The sequence below is a fragment of the Geospiza fortis genome, unplaced genomic scaffold (genome assembly GCF_000277835.1).
Source record: "Geospiza fortis unplaced genomic scaffold, GeoFor_1.0 scaffold23, whole genome shotgun sequence".
Classification (NCBI taxonomy): Eukaryota; Metazoa; Chordata; class Aves; order Passeriformes; family Thraupidae; genus Geospiza; species Geospiza fortis.
In genome coordinates, this window is record NW_005054303.1 from 15,598,242 (window position 1) to 15,618,125 (window position 19,884).

Genomic DNA, 19,884 nt, shown 5'->3' on the forward strand with positions numbered 1-19,884 from the left:
GAGGTCAAATCCAGAGAAAAAGAGGTTCAATCCAAAGAGGTTAAATCCAGAAAAAAGCAGCAGCAGGGAAGGGAAGTTTGGGTTTCAATCCCATCCCCTCTGTTGGGAATATCCAGCCCAGACTTGTTACAGCCTCAGCAATCATTGGGATGAGCCTGGAGGGAATCTCATGGAGCTGGGAATGACATCAGGGTTGGGGAGTGGCACCAGAGCAGTTTCATTTTGACATTTGGGCAACTTAAATGTGCCAGAAATCCCATACGGAAAATTCCCAGTGCCCACAGAGCAGGACTCTCCTATTATTTTAAGGAAAAAAAGACAAAATTCCAGTTTTCCTGAAATATGGACGCTTGTCCTCTGACTATTTTCCATCTGTTTGCTCCCCTCCCAAAGCTCTGCAGTGTTTTGTTTTCCCTCTGTGCTGTCAGCTTGTGTTTCCCTGCTCCTGACGGGCTCAGGGAAGGCTGGAGCAGCAGCTCTGGGCCGAAGCACCAGGAACTGTTTTTCCATGGGCACACGGAAAACCATTCCTGTCTCCTGGCACAGAGATGGGGGTGGCTCTGGAATAAAGGCTGGAGCTGGGAGGTCTGCCTGGAAAGGAATGGCTTTGATGAGTACATGGATAATTTGGTAACCAGGGAAACCAGCAGCTGATGCAGATCAGGCGGTGCTGGTGGCTCTGGAGGGAGATCTCCCAAGGAAACGCTCGGGAGGCTTTTTCTGCAGGATGATCAGGAATCCTTCCCATTGCTGTGGAAGGAATGTTGTCCATGAATTCCCACCTGCAGAGCTGCCCCAGCTCTGGGGACAGAGCAGGAGGACGTGGAGGTGCTGGAGAGATCCAGAGGAATCCACAGAGCTGCTCCAAGCACTGAAGCCCCTCTGGAGCCAGGCTGGGAGAGCTGGGAATGTTCCCCTGGAGAGGAGAAGCTCCAGGGAGAGCTCAGAGCCCCTGGCAGGGCCTGAAGGGGCTCCAGGAGAGCTGGAGAGGGGCTGGGGACAAGGCATGGAGGGACAGGAGCCAGGGAATGGCTGCCAGTGCCAGAGGGCAGGGATGGATGGGAGATTGGGAATTGGGAATTCCTGGCTGGGCTGGAATTGCCAGAGCAGCTGTGGCTGCCCCTGGATCCCTGGCAGTGCCCAAGGCCAGGCTGGACATTGGGGCACCCTGGGACAGTGGGAGGTGTCCCTGCCATGGAAAGGGTGGCACTGGATGATCCCTAAAATCCCTTCCAACCCAAACCATTCCAGGATTCTGTGATCTCATAAACTCCTAAGGCTCTGGAGTTTGTTGCTTTTATATTTTAAGGGAAAAAATTCTGCTCCCAAAGCCTCACCTCGCTGAGGAGTCTGGTGGGGAGAATTGGAACAAATCTGTGTTTTCCTGCTGGGATAGGGGAATGACCTCTCAGGGTCATTCTGGGATGTTTTAATCTCCATGCTGATGTGTCCATGGATAGCATTTTCTCCTGGATTGAGCTCTCCTCCCTCCTCTGGCAGCTGGGAAAGATTTGGGACGCTCCAGGTGGATTTTGCTGCCTTTCACCTGAACACTGGGATGCTGCAGTGGAGTTCATCAGGCTGGAAAATCTTTATCCAGGAATATTTGTATTCCCAACTAAGATTTATTCCCGAATATCTCTTTTAAAGCCTTCCCCTCTACTCCTCCCAAATTTCTGGGGAGCTCAGACACTTGATTTTTCATTTATTTCATTTTTTTGGCTTTTTAAAATAAACTTCTAAAAACCCCAAGAACCCAGAACTAGAAGAGCTGAACTTGAAATAAATTAAAATATTTAATTGGGGTCAATATTTAACAGTAATATTTAAAAGTAAAGGTATAATATTTAAAATAATTTTTTAAAATCCCAATTTTTGCTGTCCCAATTAAATCATTCCACGCCAGATGTTTGTTCTAGCTATGTCCTACAGGCCTCCTGCACAGATGTTAAAATAAAACAAACTGAACCTAAATATTGAGTTTTCAAATAAATCTGGTTTTCTCAGAGGGGCTAAAAATCCAAGGAATTTTAAAATCCTTTTCTAGGATGCAGCAGCATCTCCACAGAACAATTTCTGTAGGGTTTTTCTCTTTTTCTGTATTATTTTGCTTCCTAAAACCCAGTGATATAAGAATTAAAAATTACATATTTCCAGATAATTCCTGGTTTCTTTACAGAAAAATCTCACTGCTGTTCTCTTTTTTCTCTTTTCCTGTATTATTTTTATTCCTCAACTAGGTGAATTTTAGAGTTCAAAATCAAATATTTCAAGATAATTCTTAATTTCCTTTTACAGAGAAATCTTACTGCACTTGGTGCCTCTTTCCTGAATTTTTCTCCTTATTTTTGATAATTCTTAATTTCTTTTTACTGAAAAATCTTGCTGCATTTGGGGACTCTTTCCTTGATTTTCATATTAGAATATTAGACACAAAAAATTAAATATTTCAAAATAATTCCTCATTTCTTTTTTCCATAAAAATTTTGCTGCATTTTCCTGAATTTTCCTTATTTTCGAGTAGTTTTTCTTCGCCTCTTCCAACAGAATAACCTCAATATAATTTTGATCAATAATATCAGATTTTTAAATAATTCCAGTGCCATTCTGGGCTGAATCCTGGATCCTCCTGCGGATTTCGTGATTCAAGGAGATAAAAATAACGAGTGGGATTTTTTCCTTCCCCCCCCTTCCCATATGCCTGTCAATCAAAATGATAAAGATATTTCTGACTCGCAGGCTTTAATGGCGTAATTAGGGCTAATTACATGTTCCAATGATTACACATATGAACGCTAATTGCATAATTGCTGACAATTATGCTAATTAGGTAAATACATCGTTAAGGAGAAAGTGCTGGCAAAATCCAGGGGATTTGCACCACGGCCAAAGAAAGTGGAATTACAACAAAAGAGAAATAATCCTGCGAGTCTGGGAAATCCAGGGGAATTGGAGTGCTTTGGGTTGGAATTGTGGCGCTGGGAAAGGCCTTCAACCTTTGTGGAATCATGGAATGGCGTAGTGGGAGAAGCCTTCAACTTCTACAGAATCATGGGATGGTTTGGGTGGGAATGATGGTGCTGGGAAAAGCCTTCAGCTGTTGAGGAATCGTGGAATGGTGTAGCTGGGAAGAGTTTTTGAGTGCTATGGAATCTTGTAATGGTGTAGTTGGGAAGAGCCTACAAATGCTGTGGGATCGTGGAATGGTTCAGGTTGGAATGGTGCAGCTGGGAAGAGCCTTCAAGTGCAGTGGAATCATGGAATGGATGGGTTGGGTTCCCAACAACGCCATTCCATGAATGAATGGGCTGGAATGGTGAAACTGGGAAAAACCTTTAAGTGCTATGGAATCTTGGAATGGTTTGGGGTTGGAGTGGTGTTGTTGGAAAGATCCATCAGCTGTGGAGGGCTGTGGAAAAGAAATCCAGGGAATTTGCACCAGAATCAAAGAAAGATGAATGAAGTAAAAGAGAAAAAAAATCCTTGAAGTCTGCAAAGTCCAGGAGCCATTGCCATGTTGGGAATTGGAATGGTTTGGATTGGAGTGGTATAGTTGGGAAGAGCCTTCAGCTGCTATGGAATCTCGGAATGGTTTGAGTAGGAATGGTGAAATTGGGAAAAGCCTTTAAGCGCTATGGAATCTTGGAATGGTTTGCATTGGAATGGTGCTGGAAGGAGCCTTTGAGTGCTATGGAATGTTGGGATGGTGTAGCTGCGAAGAGCCTTCAAGTGCAGTGGAATCATGGAATGGATGGGTTGGGTTCCCAACAACGCCATTCCATGAATGGATGGGCTGGAATTGTGAAACTGGGAAAAGCCTTTAAGTGCTATGGAATCTTGGAATGGTTTGGGGTTGGAATGGTGTTGTTGGAAAGAGCCTTAGAGTGCTGTGGAAAAGAAATCCAGGGAATTTGCACCAGAGCCAAAGAAAGATAAATTAAATGAGAAAAAAATCCTTCAAGTCTGTAAAGTCCAGGAGCCATTCCCATGTAGGGAATTGGAATGGTTTGGATTGGAATGGTGTAGCTGGGAAGGGCCTTAGAGTGCTATGGAATCTTGGAATAATTTGGGTTGGAATGGTGTGGTTGGAAAGATCCTTTAAAGGCAGTGGAATCATGGAATGGATGGATTGGGTTCCCAACAACACCATTCCATGAATGGATGGGCAGGAATGGTGAAACTAGGGAAAACCTTTAAGTGCTATGGAATCTTGGGATGATTTGGGTTGGAACGGTGTTGTTGGAAAGAGCCATCAGCTGTTATGGAATCTTGGAATGGTTTGGGTTGGGAGAACTGCAAATCCCCCCCAGTGCCACCCCTGCCATGGCAGGGACACCTCCCACTGTCCCAGGGTGTCCCAGTGTCCAGCCTGGCCTTGGGCACTGCCAGGGATCCAGGGGCAGCCACAGCTGCTCTGGCAATTCCAGCCCAGCCAGGAATTCCCAATTCCCAATCTCCCATCCATCCCTGCCCTCTGGCACTGGGAGCCATTCCCTGGCTCCTGTCCCTCAGGCAGTTATGGGTTAGTGGCCGTCCCCTTTTCCCAGTGCTGTTTTATCCAGTTTTAAACATTCCCTGATTTTTAGCTCTCTTCCCTTCCCTTTGGAAATTCCCATCGTTGCTTCCCATTGTGCTGATTCCCTTTCCAAACCTTTAATCCCAGCCCTTAGTCCTGGTTTTATTCCTAGCTGCAAGCTGTTCCAGGCTTTTTTTAATATTTTTTTTTCTTTCCATCTCCTTGCAATTCTCCTGAAATGTGGGAAGCGTTCCCAGATTCCGTTCCTTGGCACTGGTGGGAGTTGTTGGAAGGTGTGCCAGGAGTGCTCCACAAGACATGAATGATGCTATTTGGGATTACTGGAGTTTGCTGAGTTTTTCTTCTCCTGGAATTGGAAATGAGCTGGAATCTCAGCCAGTGGGTTGCCAACACCTTTCCAATTCCTTTTCCCAGAACAAAGGAATTGCTGAGATCTTTTTAAGCCATGCCAGGTTCAGGGAAGGAGAGATTTGATCTTTTTCCAGTATTTTTAAACATCGTTTGAGGTGTTTTCCTGCCTGGAGGAGACTTTGCCAGTTTAGCCTCTGAAAAAAAGGGAAAATCAGTGTTCACAGAGCAAAAACCATGGAAACATCGAGTCAAAAATCTTTGGAATTTCCATCCTGACTGATTCCACATATTCCTTGTCCTGTCTCCAACACCTGGAGTGTGCAGGCAGAATGTGCTCAGGCTGATATTTTGGAATTGCCTGATGGAAAACTTGCATCCAATGATTGGGATAAGAGGGTAAGGATGGGTTAAATTGCCACCAAGGAATAATCTCCTTTTTGGAATGTGTTTAGATCCCAGAATTTTGTGTCATCGCATTTTTAATACTTTGCGACCATCATGACCTCGTCATTTGAAAGGGAAAAGGAAAGTTTTTAGGGAAAATCCCAAACAAATAACCCATGTTCAGCCAGTTACTCTGATTCCTGATTTTCTAAGGAATATTTTATATGGAATATCTGATTTTTTTAAGGAATCAGGGAGTTTTTGCAGGATCTGTGACTGGTTCTCAGCAGCTGCTGCTCCTGCCTGGCTGAGCTGGGCTGCCAAATCCCTCTTATGGAGATTCCCACCCTTTTCCCATTTTTCTCTGCTCCCCCTCCCCAGTTCTCTCACTTTTCCAGCAAAATCAAATGCCAGCTCCTTTCTTTGTCACCACAGCTGAACCCGGTGGCAGCTCAGACTCTCACTCCCATTTTGGGATCAGCGAGAGCACTGGGAGGAATTGGGATCCTGTGGGAGGAAAATATGGCACAGCTGATTGGGATCACTGGGAAATTTAGGGTTTGGATCACTTAAGCTTTGGATCTCTGAGAGATTTAGGGTTTGGATCACTGGGAGATTAAAGGTTTGGATCTCTGGGAAATTCAAGGTTTGGATCACTGGAAAATTTAGGATTTGGATCACTGGGAGATTGAATGTTTGGATCTTTAAGATTTAGGGTTTAGATCACTGGGAGATTTAAGACTTGGATCTTTGGGGTTTAGGGTTTGCATCACTGGGAGATTTAGGGTTTGGATCTCTGGGAGATTTGAGGTTTGGATCACTGGGAGATTTAGGGTTTGGATCTTTGAGATTTAAGGTTAGATCACTGTGAGATTTAGGGTTTGGATAATTGAGATTTATGGTTTGGATCACTGGTATATTTAAGGTTTGGATCTCTGGGAGATTCAGGGTTACATCATTGGGAGACTTAGGGTTTAGATCACCAAGAGATTTAGGATTTGGATCTCTGGGAGATTTAGGGTTTGGATCACTGAGTGATTTAAGGTTTGGATCCCTGGGAGATTTAGGGTTTGGATCTTTGAGAGATTTAAGGATTGGATCTCTGGGATATTTAGGATAAGGTCACTGGGAGATTTAAGTTTTGGATCTTTGAGATTTAGGGTTTGTATTGCTGGAAAATTTAGGGTTTGGATCACTGGGAGATTTAGGGTTTGGATCTGTGGGAGATTTAAGGTTTGGATCATTGAGATTTAAGATTTGGATCACTGAGAGATTTAGGGTTTGGATCTCTGGGAGATTTAGGTTTTGGATCATTGAGATTTAGTGTTAGGATCACTGGGAAATTTAGGGTTTTGTTCATTGTTATTTAGGGTTTGCATTACTGACAGATTTAGGGTTTGGATCATTGAGATTTGGGATTTAATTCAGAAAATTTCCTGGAAATGAGGTTGGGGTTCATTTTCAGTCTTGCCAGAATATTCTGGAAATACCAACAAGCTCTGATATGAACGTAACCTGGGATGCATCAACTCCCAATATTTAGGGATTTTCCTGGAGTTCCTTCCTCTGCTCTTGGCACTGTCTGAAGGACAACACGATTTTTCTGGATTATTTTTTATGGAGTTTTAAAAATGGGAACAGATTGAATCAAACAGGCTGATTTTGATCTGCAGGGAATCAATAACCTCGGTGATGTTCCAGAGCACGACGTGGTGGGAACAGAGCCCCTTAAACCCGGCTTTGGGGCAGCTCCACTGAGCTGGATTTAGTCAGGTCTAGAAGAGGCTTCCCAAAAACCAGCCTGGCTTCCTGTGGAACCTGCCTTGGAGGAGGGTGGGAATGTTGTGTGGCCTGATGGAGGAAAAAATTTAGGGATGGGTGAAACTTTGGAGACTGAGCTTGGCACTGGTGAGGTCCCACCTCAAATCTTGGGGTCATTTGGGGTCATTCATGACAGAAAGGACATGGAGGGGCTGGAGTGTGTCAAGGGAATGGAATGGAGCTGGGAAAGGCTGGAGAATCCCTGAGGGAGCTGGGAAAGGCTGGAGAATCCCTGAGGGAAAGGTGAGGCAGGATATGGTTTATCCCACAAAACATCTCAGTCCTGCTTCTGTCTGGCAAAGGGATTTTAGTGAGTCCAGAGAACTGGGGGATCAACCCATTAAACCTCAGGCTGGGCCAGGGCAGCTCAGGGTGGGCACACCAGGAATTGCCCCATGGAAAGGGGGCTCAGGCCTTGGCACTGCCCAGGGAGGGCTGCAGTGCCCATCCCTGCAGGTGTCCCCTGGAGGTGGCACTGAGAGCTCTGGGCTGGGGACAAGGTGGGCATTGGGCACAGCTGGGATTCTGATCTTGGAGCTCTTTTCCAACCTCAGGGATTCTGTGAGGTTTAGATTGGATATTTGGGAAAATTTCTTCCCTAAAAGGGTTCCCCAGCCCTGGCACAGGTACAGGGTGGAGTCCCCATGCCTGGAGGGATTTCAAATCCCTGTGGATGTGGCACCTGGGGACACGGGGCAGTGGTGGCCTTGGCAGTGCCATGTTGGACTTCATGATCTTGGAGGACTTTTCCAACCTTCACAATTACGTGAAATTATCAGGGACAGGAATCTCCTGAAAACCAATTTGGGGTTTTTGAAGAAGGGCTTGGTGTGTTTTGTTTCACCTTTTTGTTTGTTTGGGGTTTTTATTTGTGTTCCTTTATTTATGATGCTTCCCAGTCCCAAATCTTCGTGTCAGCCCCAAAATCCCTCCCCTAATGATTGTGACAAGTAATGGAGTCAAGATTTTTATTGCTGAAAGATTAGAGAAGAAACATTTCCTTGTGTGGAGCTCAGTTGAGCCGTTGTCATCCCTGACAGCATTTTGGGAACGCTCTGTGAAGCTGATTCCCTGTTTTTTACTCCTTCAAGGGGAGTAAAATGAGTGGAGATGGGGAGAAGGAAAAGCAGAAACAACACTGAAATTGTTAAGAGGGAAAAAAAGTCTCAATTTGAGCTGCCTGGGTTTCACCATGGCTTTGTCACTTTAAACCATGATTCTGCTCCGAGGAGTGAATTTGAAGTGGAAAAAAATCAGTTTTAGGCATTTCCCCCTCTCTGTTTAGACTGCAGTGTTCGAATTTAATGACACAAACACATTTTGATGCCTTTTTACTCTTGAGGGAAACAAATCCCTCTGGGAACAGGGAGCTGCGGGCTCCTGGTTTCCCAGTCCTGCTTGGGGTGGGAGGGAGCAGCTCCAAAGATCTCCATCCTCCAAAGATCCCATTCCCAAAGCGGGTGAAGGCATCACCTCTGGGTTGGGGTAACAGCCTGGGGTAAACTGGGACCTCAGAGGTTGTCCAGGGAGGCAAATTCCTAGGAAAACTTGGAATGCTCAATGATTTTTAGGGGAAAATTGGGATTTGTACCTTTGGACGCTGAGGGTGGTGCATTGGTGGCAGCTGGGTGGTGGAAATCCCGAACCTGGGAATGCTTCGATGGAGCTGGTCCTGCTGCTGAGGAGGAGATTTCCAGTCCCTGAGTCCATCCTGAAACTTCCAGCATTCCCAGAAAAATCCTTTGGAAGTGCTGACTGTGATGTAATGGAACATCATGGGTTGAAGATGTTTTGCATGAACATTTGGGGTTGAACAAACGGGAAGTGATTCCTGATTCATTTTTTTACTTCCTTAACTTTGCCTTTTATATTGGAAATTGATCCACAATCGATTTCTTCTCCCCCCTGGATGTTTTAAATCTATTGATGGTTATTCCCTGATTTTTCCTGGGATACTGCGCCATTGCTGAGCTTATCCTTTGCCTTCCTGAGGAAAATTTTCTTATTTTAATGAGTTCTGTGGTTTTTCTGCAGACCTTTGCTTGATATTCCACATCTTCCCGAGGTTACACCCCTCAGAGAGGGGCCCTTTCCTTGGATTTTAACCCAAGGGAATTGTAGAACCTTTAGATGGAGGGAATGGGGAATTCCTACTCGGATTATTTTCTGGTTTATGGAACAAAAATGAATTTTTTAGTTCACTGGGGATTCAAAGCAGTGCTCGCCATGGAGCGAGCACTGGGATCATCTCCCCATTCCCAGTTCTTTCCATGGAATCCTGGAATGGGTTGAAAGGGATGTTAAAAACCATTTCATTCCAAACCACCCCAGCCATGGCAGGGACACCTCCCACTGTCCCAGGGTGTCCCCAATGTCCAGCCTGGCCTTGGGCACTGCCAGGGATCCAGGGGCAGCCACAGCTGCTCTGGCAATTCCAGCCCACCCAGGAATCAGCTCTCCTGGAGCCCTTCAGGCCCTGCCAGGGGCTCTGAGCTCTCCCTGGAGCCTTCCCTTCCCTTCTCCAGCTGAACATTCCCAATTACCCTGTTTCCCTAGCAGAGGTGCATTTTTGAACAATTTTGGCTCCTGGGAGGTAACACCTGCCCAGAATTCCTAGAATCACCTCACCCTTGGATCCAATTCCCTTCTTTCCAACTCTCCCATCCTTCCTGGTTTTCAGCTCCTTCCTGTGGAACACCTCCTAAATCCTGTGGGTTTAATTAAACCCCAACCTTTTCCCCCCAAAAATGTGAGGATTTGATCAATTCCTGAAGCTGGATGGCAACAACAGCAACTTCTTCTGTCCCTGGTGAAAAAAAAAAAAAGAAAAATAGGAATTAGACAGGTCCACAAGGGAAGTAAGAGCCTGGATTTGGATTTTATGGAGTTCTCAACCCCAGGCTTGATTTTGTGCTGGTTTAGAAGCTCAAAATGACAAAATCTGTTGTATTTATTTGCCTCTAAAGAATTCCAGGGAATTCCCAGGCATTGAGGTTATGGGGATGTGTTTGTGATTCCCGGGATTCGACATGGAATTCTAGCATTGGAAAGCCTCCATAGAAAGGAATAATTCAGAATTCCAATGGAGTTTTGTCTGCTTCATTCTGCCCTTAAATTATTTATTATTTATTAGTCTTTATTATGAAGGTGATTTTTAAAAAAATTAATTAAATTTTCTGAATAAAAAAAACAGGGAGAATTAAAAAATATCCAAAATTTGGAGCTGTTCAGATAATTTCCTCAAATTCCTGGGATAATTTAGGTAGGTGCCAGTCCAGAGTTTCCCACCAGGAAGGTTAAATAATCCTAAAAGGAACCCAGTGAAATTCCTGACCTCAGCTCCCAGTTAATGCTGAAAAAGGCATTTTCCAGCCATGCAGGATGGAAAATCCCCCACTCTTCAGTGGGATGTTGATAGAAAAAATGTTTATGGATTATTCAGGATTAAAGTGTTAATTTTTTGATGCAGGGAAACATCTGAAGGGCCTACGGAACAACATTGGAGTCAAAGTAATCCAAATTAATCAAAGATTAATTGCTGCAATTAATTATTGGCCAGGTTATTCCATGGTTTTTTGGGAAAGAATTTGTGGGTATTTCCCTAAATCCTGTTTTTCCATTAAAAAAAGACTGATCCAACTGAGCAGAATAAAGGAATTTTATCAATTTATTATTTTTAACCATTTTTTAACTGAAGTTTTACTGATTTACCTAAGAATGAAATATTTTTTTCCCTCAGGATCCACTCATTAAAACCCTTTTAAATTATTCAGCAATTCCTTAAAATCCCTTTATTTTGTCCAGTAATATTTGGACTTTCAGCCTTGAAGTGTAAGGAAAGTTTCCTCTGCAATTCCAATGCCGAATCCCGAATTTTTGGGATTCAGACCACTTGGATAGCTGATTTTCCAGAGTTTGGATGCCAATGTGTAAAATCTGAATTCAAATGTGAAGGAATGGATTTTTAAAATTGATTTTATTTAATTGATTTTATTTAGTTTTTGAAGCATGCCCAGATTCCAGTTTCAGGATTACTCTGGAATCTTTGGGAATAAAGTGGAAAAAAACCCACCCTTAAACTTTTCCATAGGAGTTGTAGCTTTGTGGGTTTGCTGCTGATTTTTTCCACAATTTTCCAGAGTTTTCCTCTGCTGGAAAATAAAAGGAAATCTCTGTTTCCCAATGTGTTACAAAAGAGCAATTTCCTTGGGATCCTTGGCACGGAATCCGGATGCTCTTGTCCTGCCTGTTCACAGCTTCTGTCACTGCTGGCTTTTCCTTGGATGAGGAAAAAATTGTGATTCCCTGGAAAACAGGAAGTGTTGGGACGTGCAGGCCCAAGGGCATGAGTTGGCCCATAAAGGCAATTTATCCTCTGGAAGTGGGAGAACATTCCCTGTGTTCATGGAATCACAGAATCCTGGAATGGTTTGGGTTGGAAGGGACCTTGAATCCCATCCCATTGCAGCCCCTATCCCATTCCACCTCCCACTGTCCCAGGCTGCTCCAAACCTCAATGTCCAGCCTGGCCTGGGACACTTCTGGGGATCCAGGCGCAGCCACAGCTGCTCTGGGAATTCCATCCCAGACCCTCCCCACCTTCCCAGCCAGGAATTCCTTCCCAATATCCAACCTAAATGTCCTCTTTTCCAACTTATGCCATTCCCTGTGTCCTGTCCTTTCATCCCTTGTCCCAAGTCCCTCTCAAGCTCTCCTGGAGAACTGGGGCTTGGAGCACCCTGGCACGGTGGGAGGTGTCCCTGGGTTGGAATTGGATGGGATTGAAGGTCCCTTCCCACCCAAACTATTCCGTGATTCTGTGATTACAAAAACAAGAAAACCACCAGAAAAAAGAAAAAAAGGAAATTTGAATTCATTTCTCCTCCCAGACCCAGCACAGGCAGCCTCAAATCCCACGGATCAGAAATCCCTGGCAATGTTCAAGGCTTGGAGCAACCTGGGATACTGGGAGGTTACCTCTCCACGGCAGGGCCTGGAACAGGATCCTTAAACTCCTCCAACCCAAACCATTCCATGATCCCATGAAATGCAGCTCCTCAGGACTCTTGGATGAAATGTTTGTTCCGTGAGCTGTTGAGTTTCTTGGGAATTTCCCTGAATCATCCAAGGTGAAGTCCTGGTGCCACCCGTACAAATCTCGTGGTTTGGCGCAGAGTTTTAGACTGTGCCCATTTTCCAGACCTAAAGTTATCCTGGATATTTGTGCTGAGTTTTAGACTGCACCCATTTTCCAGCCCTAAAGTTATCCCAGGTTTTGGAGCTGAGTTTTAGACTCTGCCCATTTTCCAGACCTAAAGTTATCCTGGATATTGGTGCCAAGTTTTAGACGGTGCCCATTTTCCAGACCTAAATTAATCCTGCATTTTGGTGCTGAGTTTTAGACTGTGCCCATTTTCCAGACCTAAAGGTAATCCTGGATTTTGATGCCAGGTTTCAGACTCTGCCCATTTTCCAGACCTAAAGTAATCCTGGATTTCAGTGCTGAGTTTCAGACTGTGCCCATTTTCCAGATGTGAAGCAATCCTGTATATTGGTGCTGAGTTTTAGACTCCACTGATTTTCCAGACCTAAAGGTAATCCTGGATTTTAGTGCTGACTTTCAGAGTCTGCCCATTTTCCAGACCTAAAATTATCCCAGGTTTTGGTGCCGATTTTTAGACTGTACCCATTTTCCAGACCTAAACTAATCCTGGATTTCAGTGCTGAGTTTTAGACTGTGCCCATTTTCCAGACCTAAAGGTAATCCTGGTTTTTGGTGCTTGCTCAGATCAGGTGGACCAAAACAGCAGGAAGTGCCTCTGACAGATTCCAAGATTCCAGTGTCTTCAACGAAACCCTGAGGATCTCCAACATCCAGAGACACCAGGGAGGCCGCTACTACTGCAAGGCTGAGAACGGCCTGGGCTCCCCGGCCATCAAATCCATCCGAGTGGACGTCTACTGTGAGTACATCCTTGGAATTCTGCCTTTGCTCCTTTAGGAATGCCTTAAAATATCTGCTGTTCCCAAGAAACCTTTGGCTCCTCGGGAATCCCCATTTTAATGGTGGATGCTGCGGGCTCGCAGAGTTTTTATGGTTGGAAGAATGTGAAGGGTTGGGATTGGAGTGAAAAATGTGATGGATTTGGATTGCAAGAGAAATGTGAAGCATTGGGATTGTGGTGAAAAATGTGATGGATTTGGATTGGAGTAAAAAATGTGATGGATTTGGATTGCAAGAGAAATGTGAAGCATTGGGATTGTGGTGAAAAATGTGATGGATTTGGATTGGAGTAAAAAATGTGATGGATTTGGATTGCAAGGAAAATGAAGGATTGGGATTGTGGTGAAGGATGTGAAGGATTGGAATTGTGGTGAAAAATGTGATGGATTTGGATTGCAAGGGAAATGTGAAGGATTTGGATTAGAGTGAAAAAAGTGAAGGATTTGGATAGTGGTGAAAAATGTGAAGGATTGGGATAGTGGTGAAAAATGTGAAGGATTGGGATAGTGGTGAAAAATGTGAAGGATTGGGATAGTGGTGAAAAATGTGAAGGATTGGGATAGTGGTGAAAAATGTGAAGGATTGGGATTGTGGTGAAAAATGTGAAGGATTAGGATTGCAAGAGAAATGTGGATGTTTGGGATTGTAGTGAAACATGTGAAGGATTGGGATTGCAGGGAAAAATGTGGATGATTGGGATTGTGGTGAGGGATGTGAAGGACTGGATTTGCAGTGAAAAATGGGGAGAATTGGGATGGGAGTGAAAAATATGAAGGATTTGGATTTCAGTGAAAAATGTGAAGGGTTGGGATTGTGGCAGATATATGGAAGGATTAGGATTGTGGTGAAGGGTGTGAAGGATTGGGACTGTGGTACAAAATATGGAGGATTGGGATTGCAGTGAAAAATGTGAAGGATGTAGATTGCAGGGAAAAAATTGAAGGATTGGGAATGAAGGGAAAATGTGATGGATGTGGTGGATTGTGGTGAAAAATAAGAAATATTTAAATGCGATGGATTGTGGTGAAAAATAAGAAATATTTTTATTTCAGTGAAAAATGTGAAGGATTGGGATTGCAGTGAAAAGTAGGGAAGGTTGGGATTGCAATGAGAAACAAAAAGGATTGGAATTGCAGGAGAAAATGCGAAGGATTTGGATAGCAGGGAAAAAATGTGAAGGATTTGGATTGTGGTGAAGAATGTAAAGGATTGGGATTGAAGGGAAAAATATGAAAGATTTGGATTGTGGTGAAAAATGTGACTGGCTGGGATTGGAGTGAAAATGTAAAGGATGTGGATTGCGGTGAAAAGTCTGAAGGATGTGGATTGCAAGGAAAAATTGTGAAGGGTTGGGATTGTGGTGAAAAATAAGAAATATTCGAATTTCAGTGAAAATGTGAAGGATTGGGTTGCAGGAAAAAATAGGAAAGACTGGGATTATGGTGAGGAATGCAAAGGTTAGGGATTGCTTTAGGCCCTGGAAGGGGCTCTGGGGTCACCCTGGAGCCTTTTCTTCTCCAGGTGAACGTTCCCAGCTCTCCCGGCAGAGCTGCTCCTGCCCTTGGATCATCCTGGAGCCTCCTCTGGACTGGAAGGGACGAAATTTGCTTTGGGTTCACTCCCAGAATCCTGGAATGGTTTGGGTTGGAAGGGACCTTAAATCCCATCCCATTCCAGACCCTTCCATGGGCAGGGACACCTCCCACTGTCCCAGGGTGTCCCAATGTCCAGCCTGGCCTTGGGCACTGCCAGGGATCCAGGGGCAGCCACAGCTGCTCTGGCAATTCCAACCCAGCCAGGAATTCCCAATTCCCAATCTCCCACCCATCCCTGCCCTCTGGCACTGGGAGCCATTCCCTGGTTCCTGTCCCTCCATCCCTTGTCCCCAGTCCCTCTCCAGCTCTCCTGGAGCCCTTCAGGCCCTGCCAGGGGCTCTGAGCTCTCCCTGGAGCCTTCTCCATGTAAATAATCCCAATTCTCCCAAGCTTTTCTCATAGGATAAGTGCTCAAACCTTTGGATCAACTCCACCACCCGCTCTGCACTCCCTTGTTTATTATAAATGAAGAAATAATCAACTATTTCTTTTTTCCTCTATTCAAATATATTTATTCTCCTTTTAGACCATTTAAAATCCAGAATAAAGCAGGGAGAGAGCAGTGGGGTCTCACCAGGAGCCCCTCCTCGTTATTTACACTCCATTAATTCCGAATTCCCCTTTTAACAGGGATTTATTTAAACCTTTTAAGGAGCCTCTGGAAAAATTTCTCTAAGTAGAGATGGATGTGCTCTAAAACCAGACTTTCCTAACCCAGTTTGTTGTTCATTAATTCCACAAAATTAAGTTTCTGTCATTTAAGAAGTGGAGGAACGAGCATTAATTAGGTTTGGGATTATGAAACCAATAATTACTGACTTAAGATGTTAATACTCCCAATTTGTAACAATTATTCCACGTCGAGCACGTCAGGTGGCCTTTGGCATCAACGCCTGTTTTTCCTGGCTTGGGAAATCCATTTTTCCTGCTTTGTTTATGGAAAAATGATGCAGGGACAGAGGGAATCAATAACCCAAAATTTCTGTTACAAACCCTCAGTCCCTGCAGTGTCAGAGTGGGATTCAATCTTGTTTATTCCCCATTTTTTTGGTGGGTGCTCCTGGTCCAGCTGGATTTTCCAGCACGGCGGGGATCCAAGGTGAGCTCTGGAACAGCCTGAGGGAAGTGGGATTAAAAATGCTCTCAGTGACTCCATGACTTGATTCGAGTGGGCTTGATTTAATGATAATCATCTGGAATTTTTTAATCAGCTCTGATTGCAATTTTCCACGGAATTTCATCTTGGAATTGACCACACCACAGGTTTAGTTTGACCTCTTTTATCTCCCAGCTCTGGCTGCTTTTTAGGGTTGATTTTTCCTTTGCTGCTCTATTAAAAATCAATATAATGACTTTTTTTTCCCTAAAAACCATCTGAACATGGAGCTTTGAGGAACCCTCCCTCTGCCCAAGTTTTTCTGTTCAGCTGCTTCGTTTTCTAAAAAAAAAAATTCAGTCTGTTTCTTCCCCAAACTGAATTGGGTTTTCTTCCATTTCCAGCTATTTTTATTCCTTATATTTATATTTCCTGGAGCCAAAAGAGCTCTTCTGTACTGATTTCCCTCATGAGGTGCTTGCAGCCAATAATAATCTACATAAATATAATTATAAATCTATAAAAATTATAAATATAATTTAAATGTATTCATTATTAAATTTTATTTTCACTTAAAATTTACTTTTAAAATAAATTTATTTAATTTTAAAGAAATTTACACTTATTTTTTATTTTTCAATTTAGCTTCAAATTTATTTTTTAATTTTAAAATTTATTCTAAATTATAATTATTAAATGTTCTCTTTAGAGAAATTCAAAGGTTTTGTGATTGTTACATCTTGTCCAGAGAACTCAGATCCTGAGCTAATTTTCCAGCATGGAAGAGTTGCTGCTGGACTTTCTTTGCCATTTAATTAATTATTTTTCCTTGCCCTTTAATTAATTCATTTTTGTTGCCTTTTAATTATTTAACATTGCTAAAAAACACAAGATCGAGTTAGGATCCAGTACTCCGGTCACTGATTCTCAGTGCGAGAGTAAATAAAATCCTTCCTGCACAGTGATCCCAGAAATTCCCATTATTCCAGGACTTTTCCGATGTTTCGGGCGATGCCTGGGGCACTGCTGGGAATTCATGGATGTGCCTTGTTCTGTGTGAGTTTCTGACTCCTGGTGATTGGGAGAATCCATTGATTGGGGAGAATCCATTGATTGGGAAAATCCACTGATCCTTTCCCATCTGTGCGTATGCCCAAAAAATCATGGAATGGTTTGGGTTGGAATGAGACTTAAACCCCAACCAGTGCCATCCCTGCCATGGCAGGGACACCTCCCACTGTCCCAGGGTGCCCCAATGTCCAGCGCCCCAGCTTCTCTGGGAATTCCATCCCAGCTCCTCCGTCCAACCCCAGCCAGGAATTCCCAATTCCCAATCTCCCATCCATCCCTGCCCTCTGGCACTGGGAGCCATTCCCTGGCTCCTGTCCCTCCATCCCTTGTCCCCAGTCCCTCTCCAGCTCTCCTGGAGCCCCTCCAGGCCCTGCCAGGGGCTCTGAGCTCTCCCTGGAGCCTTCTCCTCTCCAGGGGAACATTCCCAGCTCTCCCAGCCTGGCTCCAGAGGGGCTCCAGCCTTTGGAGCAGCTCCATGAATTCCTCTGGATCTCTCCAGCAGCTCCACGTCCTCCTGCTGTTGGATCCAGGGCTGGGGCAGCTCTGCAGGTGGGGTCTCACCTGGGCAGGGCAGAGGGGCAGAATTCCGCACTGAGGGATCAGCCCAGGGACAATTCCAGGTCATGTCCAGCCCCTGATGCCCCAACAGTCCCAATCCTTCACCTCGGGGCTCCTCCCATCCCTATGCAAGTTGAGCATTGTCCTGGATGTTGTTTGTTCTGTTGGAGCTAAAATCTCCCTGCTCCCTGGGGATTCCGGTGCTAATCCAGCCTCAGAAATGATGGGAATTGGCTCTGTTTGGTGTCCTTGGAGCAGGAAAACCCTCCTGGAGTGCTGCACCCTCTGTGCCATCCCCCTGGTGTCACCAGGACACGCTCATATTTCCAGCCAGGTGTATTTATAACCTCATTAAAAGAGTGGAGAAAACATTTTCTCCTTAAAATCCCATCCCCGAGAGCTCATTATATTTTTGCTTTTGGAATTCTGTTGTCGCCTGAACCCTTAGGGAAAGCATCAGAGGCTGGAGCTGCGCGGGGATTGTTGACACTGAAGTCATTTGCTCTGTCCTTTTGTGTTGGAGCGTGTTAACAGCCTCCTGGCAGGGCTCGGATCCTCCCGAAATTCCATTGGAAATCGATGGCAGCTCCTCAGGGGGCTCCCAGGGCCACGCTCTCTCCGTCGTGGGAACAAGGAGGGAACATTTGCTTCCTTCCAGCAGCTGGAAATGCTGCTTGTTCCCAGTGCCGGGGCTGTTCTGCACATGCAGCACTGCAGATGCAGAATAAATCTCTTTGAAAGGCTCGGAGAGGGGAAAATAGCTCACATGGAGCTGGGAATAACTTGATTCCTGTCCTTGCAGCTTGGTTACAGCCGTTGTGTGTCCACATTGGACACGTGAAGGGGTGGAGAGCAGGAGAGCTTGTTTTCCTTTCTGTAAGGTGCAAGAAACAGAGAAATTCATTGGATTTTTGAGGTTTATATCCCACACAAAGCATTTCAAAGCTGCCTTGATAGAGGAGCTGTGGCTGCTTCATCCCTGGAAGTGTTCCAGGCCAGGTTGGATGGAGTTTGGGGCACCCTGGCATAGCGGAAGGTGACCCTGCCCATGGTAGGGGTGGTGCTGGGTGGGCTTTAAGTGACTTCCTTCAAACCCAAACCCTTTGGGAATTCTGTGAATTTTTGAGAATAATTCTTATGAGGAGGATCTGAGGGAGCTGGGAAGGGGCTGGAGAATCCCTGAGGGAGCTGGGAAGGGGCTGGAGAATCCCTGAGGTTGATTTAAGGTTCTCAGAAATACTTGCAAAGTGTTTTATTTTCTGTGCACGGCGCTGGTGTGTAACAGAACTGTGGTGTGTAATCTGGATATCAGCAGGAATTTCCCCATGGAAAGGGGGCTCAGGCCTTGGCACTGCCCAGGGAGGGTTGCAGTGCCCATCCCTGCAGGTGTCCCCTGGAGGTGGCACTCAGAGCTCTGGGCTGGGGACAAGGTGGGCATTGGGCACAGCTGGGACTCTGATCTTGGAGCTCTTTTCCAACCTCAGGGATTCTGTGAGGTTTAGATTGGATATCTGGGAAAATTTCTTCCCTAAAAGGGTTCCCCAGCCCTGGTACAGGTACAGGGTGGAGTCCCCATGCCTGGAGGGATTTAAATCCCTGTGGATGTGGCACCTGGGGACACGGGGCAGTGGTGGCCTTGGCACTCAGAGCTCTGGGCTGGGGACAAGGTGAGCATCGGGCACAACTTGGACTTGATGATCCTAAATTCTTTTCCAACCTCAGTGTTTGCATGGTTGAAAGCTTCTGCTGGGTCAAGGAGGGAAAACAGCTTGGAAAACAGGGGACTTCCACATTTAAGGATAACTCAGGAGCTGAATAACTCCCAGAGGAAAAATAACATGGAAAAAGCAGGACTTTCACATTTGGGGATAACTGAGGAGCTGAATAGCTCCAGCTCAGCGATGCGTCACCGCTGTCTCCGCTCTGCCCGCCGGGATGAAGCCGTTCCCATCCCTTCCCCAGATGTGTTTTATTCTTATCCCGCCTGCTCCCAACATCTGAAGACAAAGGCAGCTAATTAACAAATGAAATCAGCAAACTGCAGGCCCAGCAGCTGGGAGGAGATGATCCAGCAAATCCAGCCTGGATCCTGCCAAGCTGCTCCTCTTTGTGACTCTCCCGGAGCTCAGGGCAGGAGGGGATCGTGATCCCTGTTTCCCTCTCCCAGGCAGCTCCGTGCCTTTGGAATTCTGCACGAGGAGGATTTGAACAGCGTCTGCCATACTTCTGTGCTCCTCCACTCCACCACAATGATGCAATTCCCAGGGAGTTTGGATTAGCCCCGTTTTGATCAGCTTAGGTTGAGTTTTCCATTTGTTCAAGGGCTCAGGGATGTGTGAGGGGAATTCTTCCAATCCGGTGTTTAACGTGCCTGGCCCATCTGGGTTTTGGGGAGTGCTTGGTGCAATTCAGAGTTTAAAGACTGAGAAATTGAACCTGATGGTGGCACAAACCTCTGTGGGAAACA

General features: G+C 45.2%; 1 protein-coding gene across 1 annotated transcript in view; it reads left to right on the plus strand.

The window, feature by feature from the left end:
• The window catches only part of MDGA2 (MAM domain containing glycosylphosphatidylinositol anchor 2), a 148,001-nt gene that overhangs the window by 7,924 nt on the left and 120,193 nt on the right, over positions 1-19,884 (plus strand). The window contains 1 exon segment of the mRNA XM_014311868.2: positions 12,882-13,056. Coding sequence (XP_014167343.2) covers positions 12,882-13,056 — 175 coding nt within the window.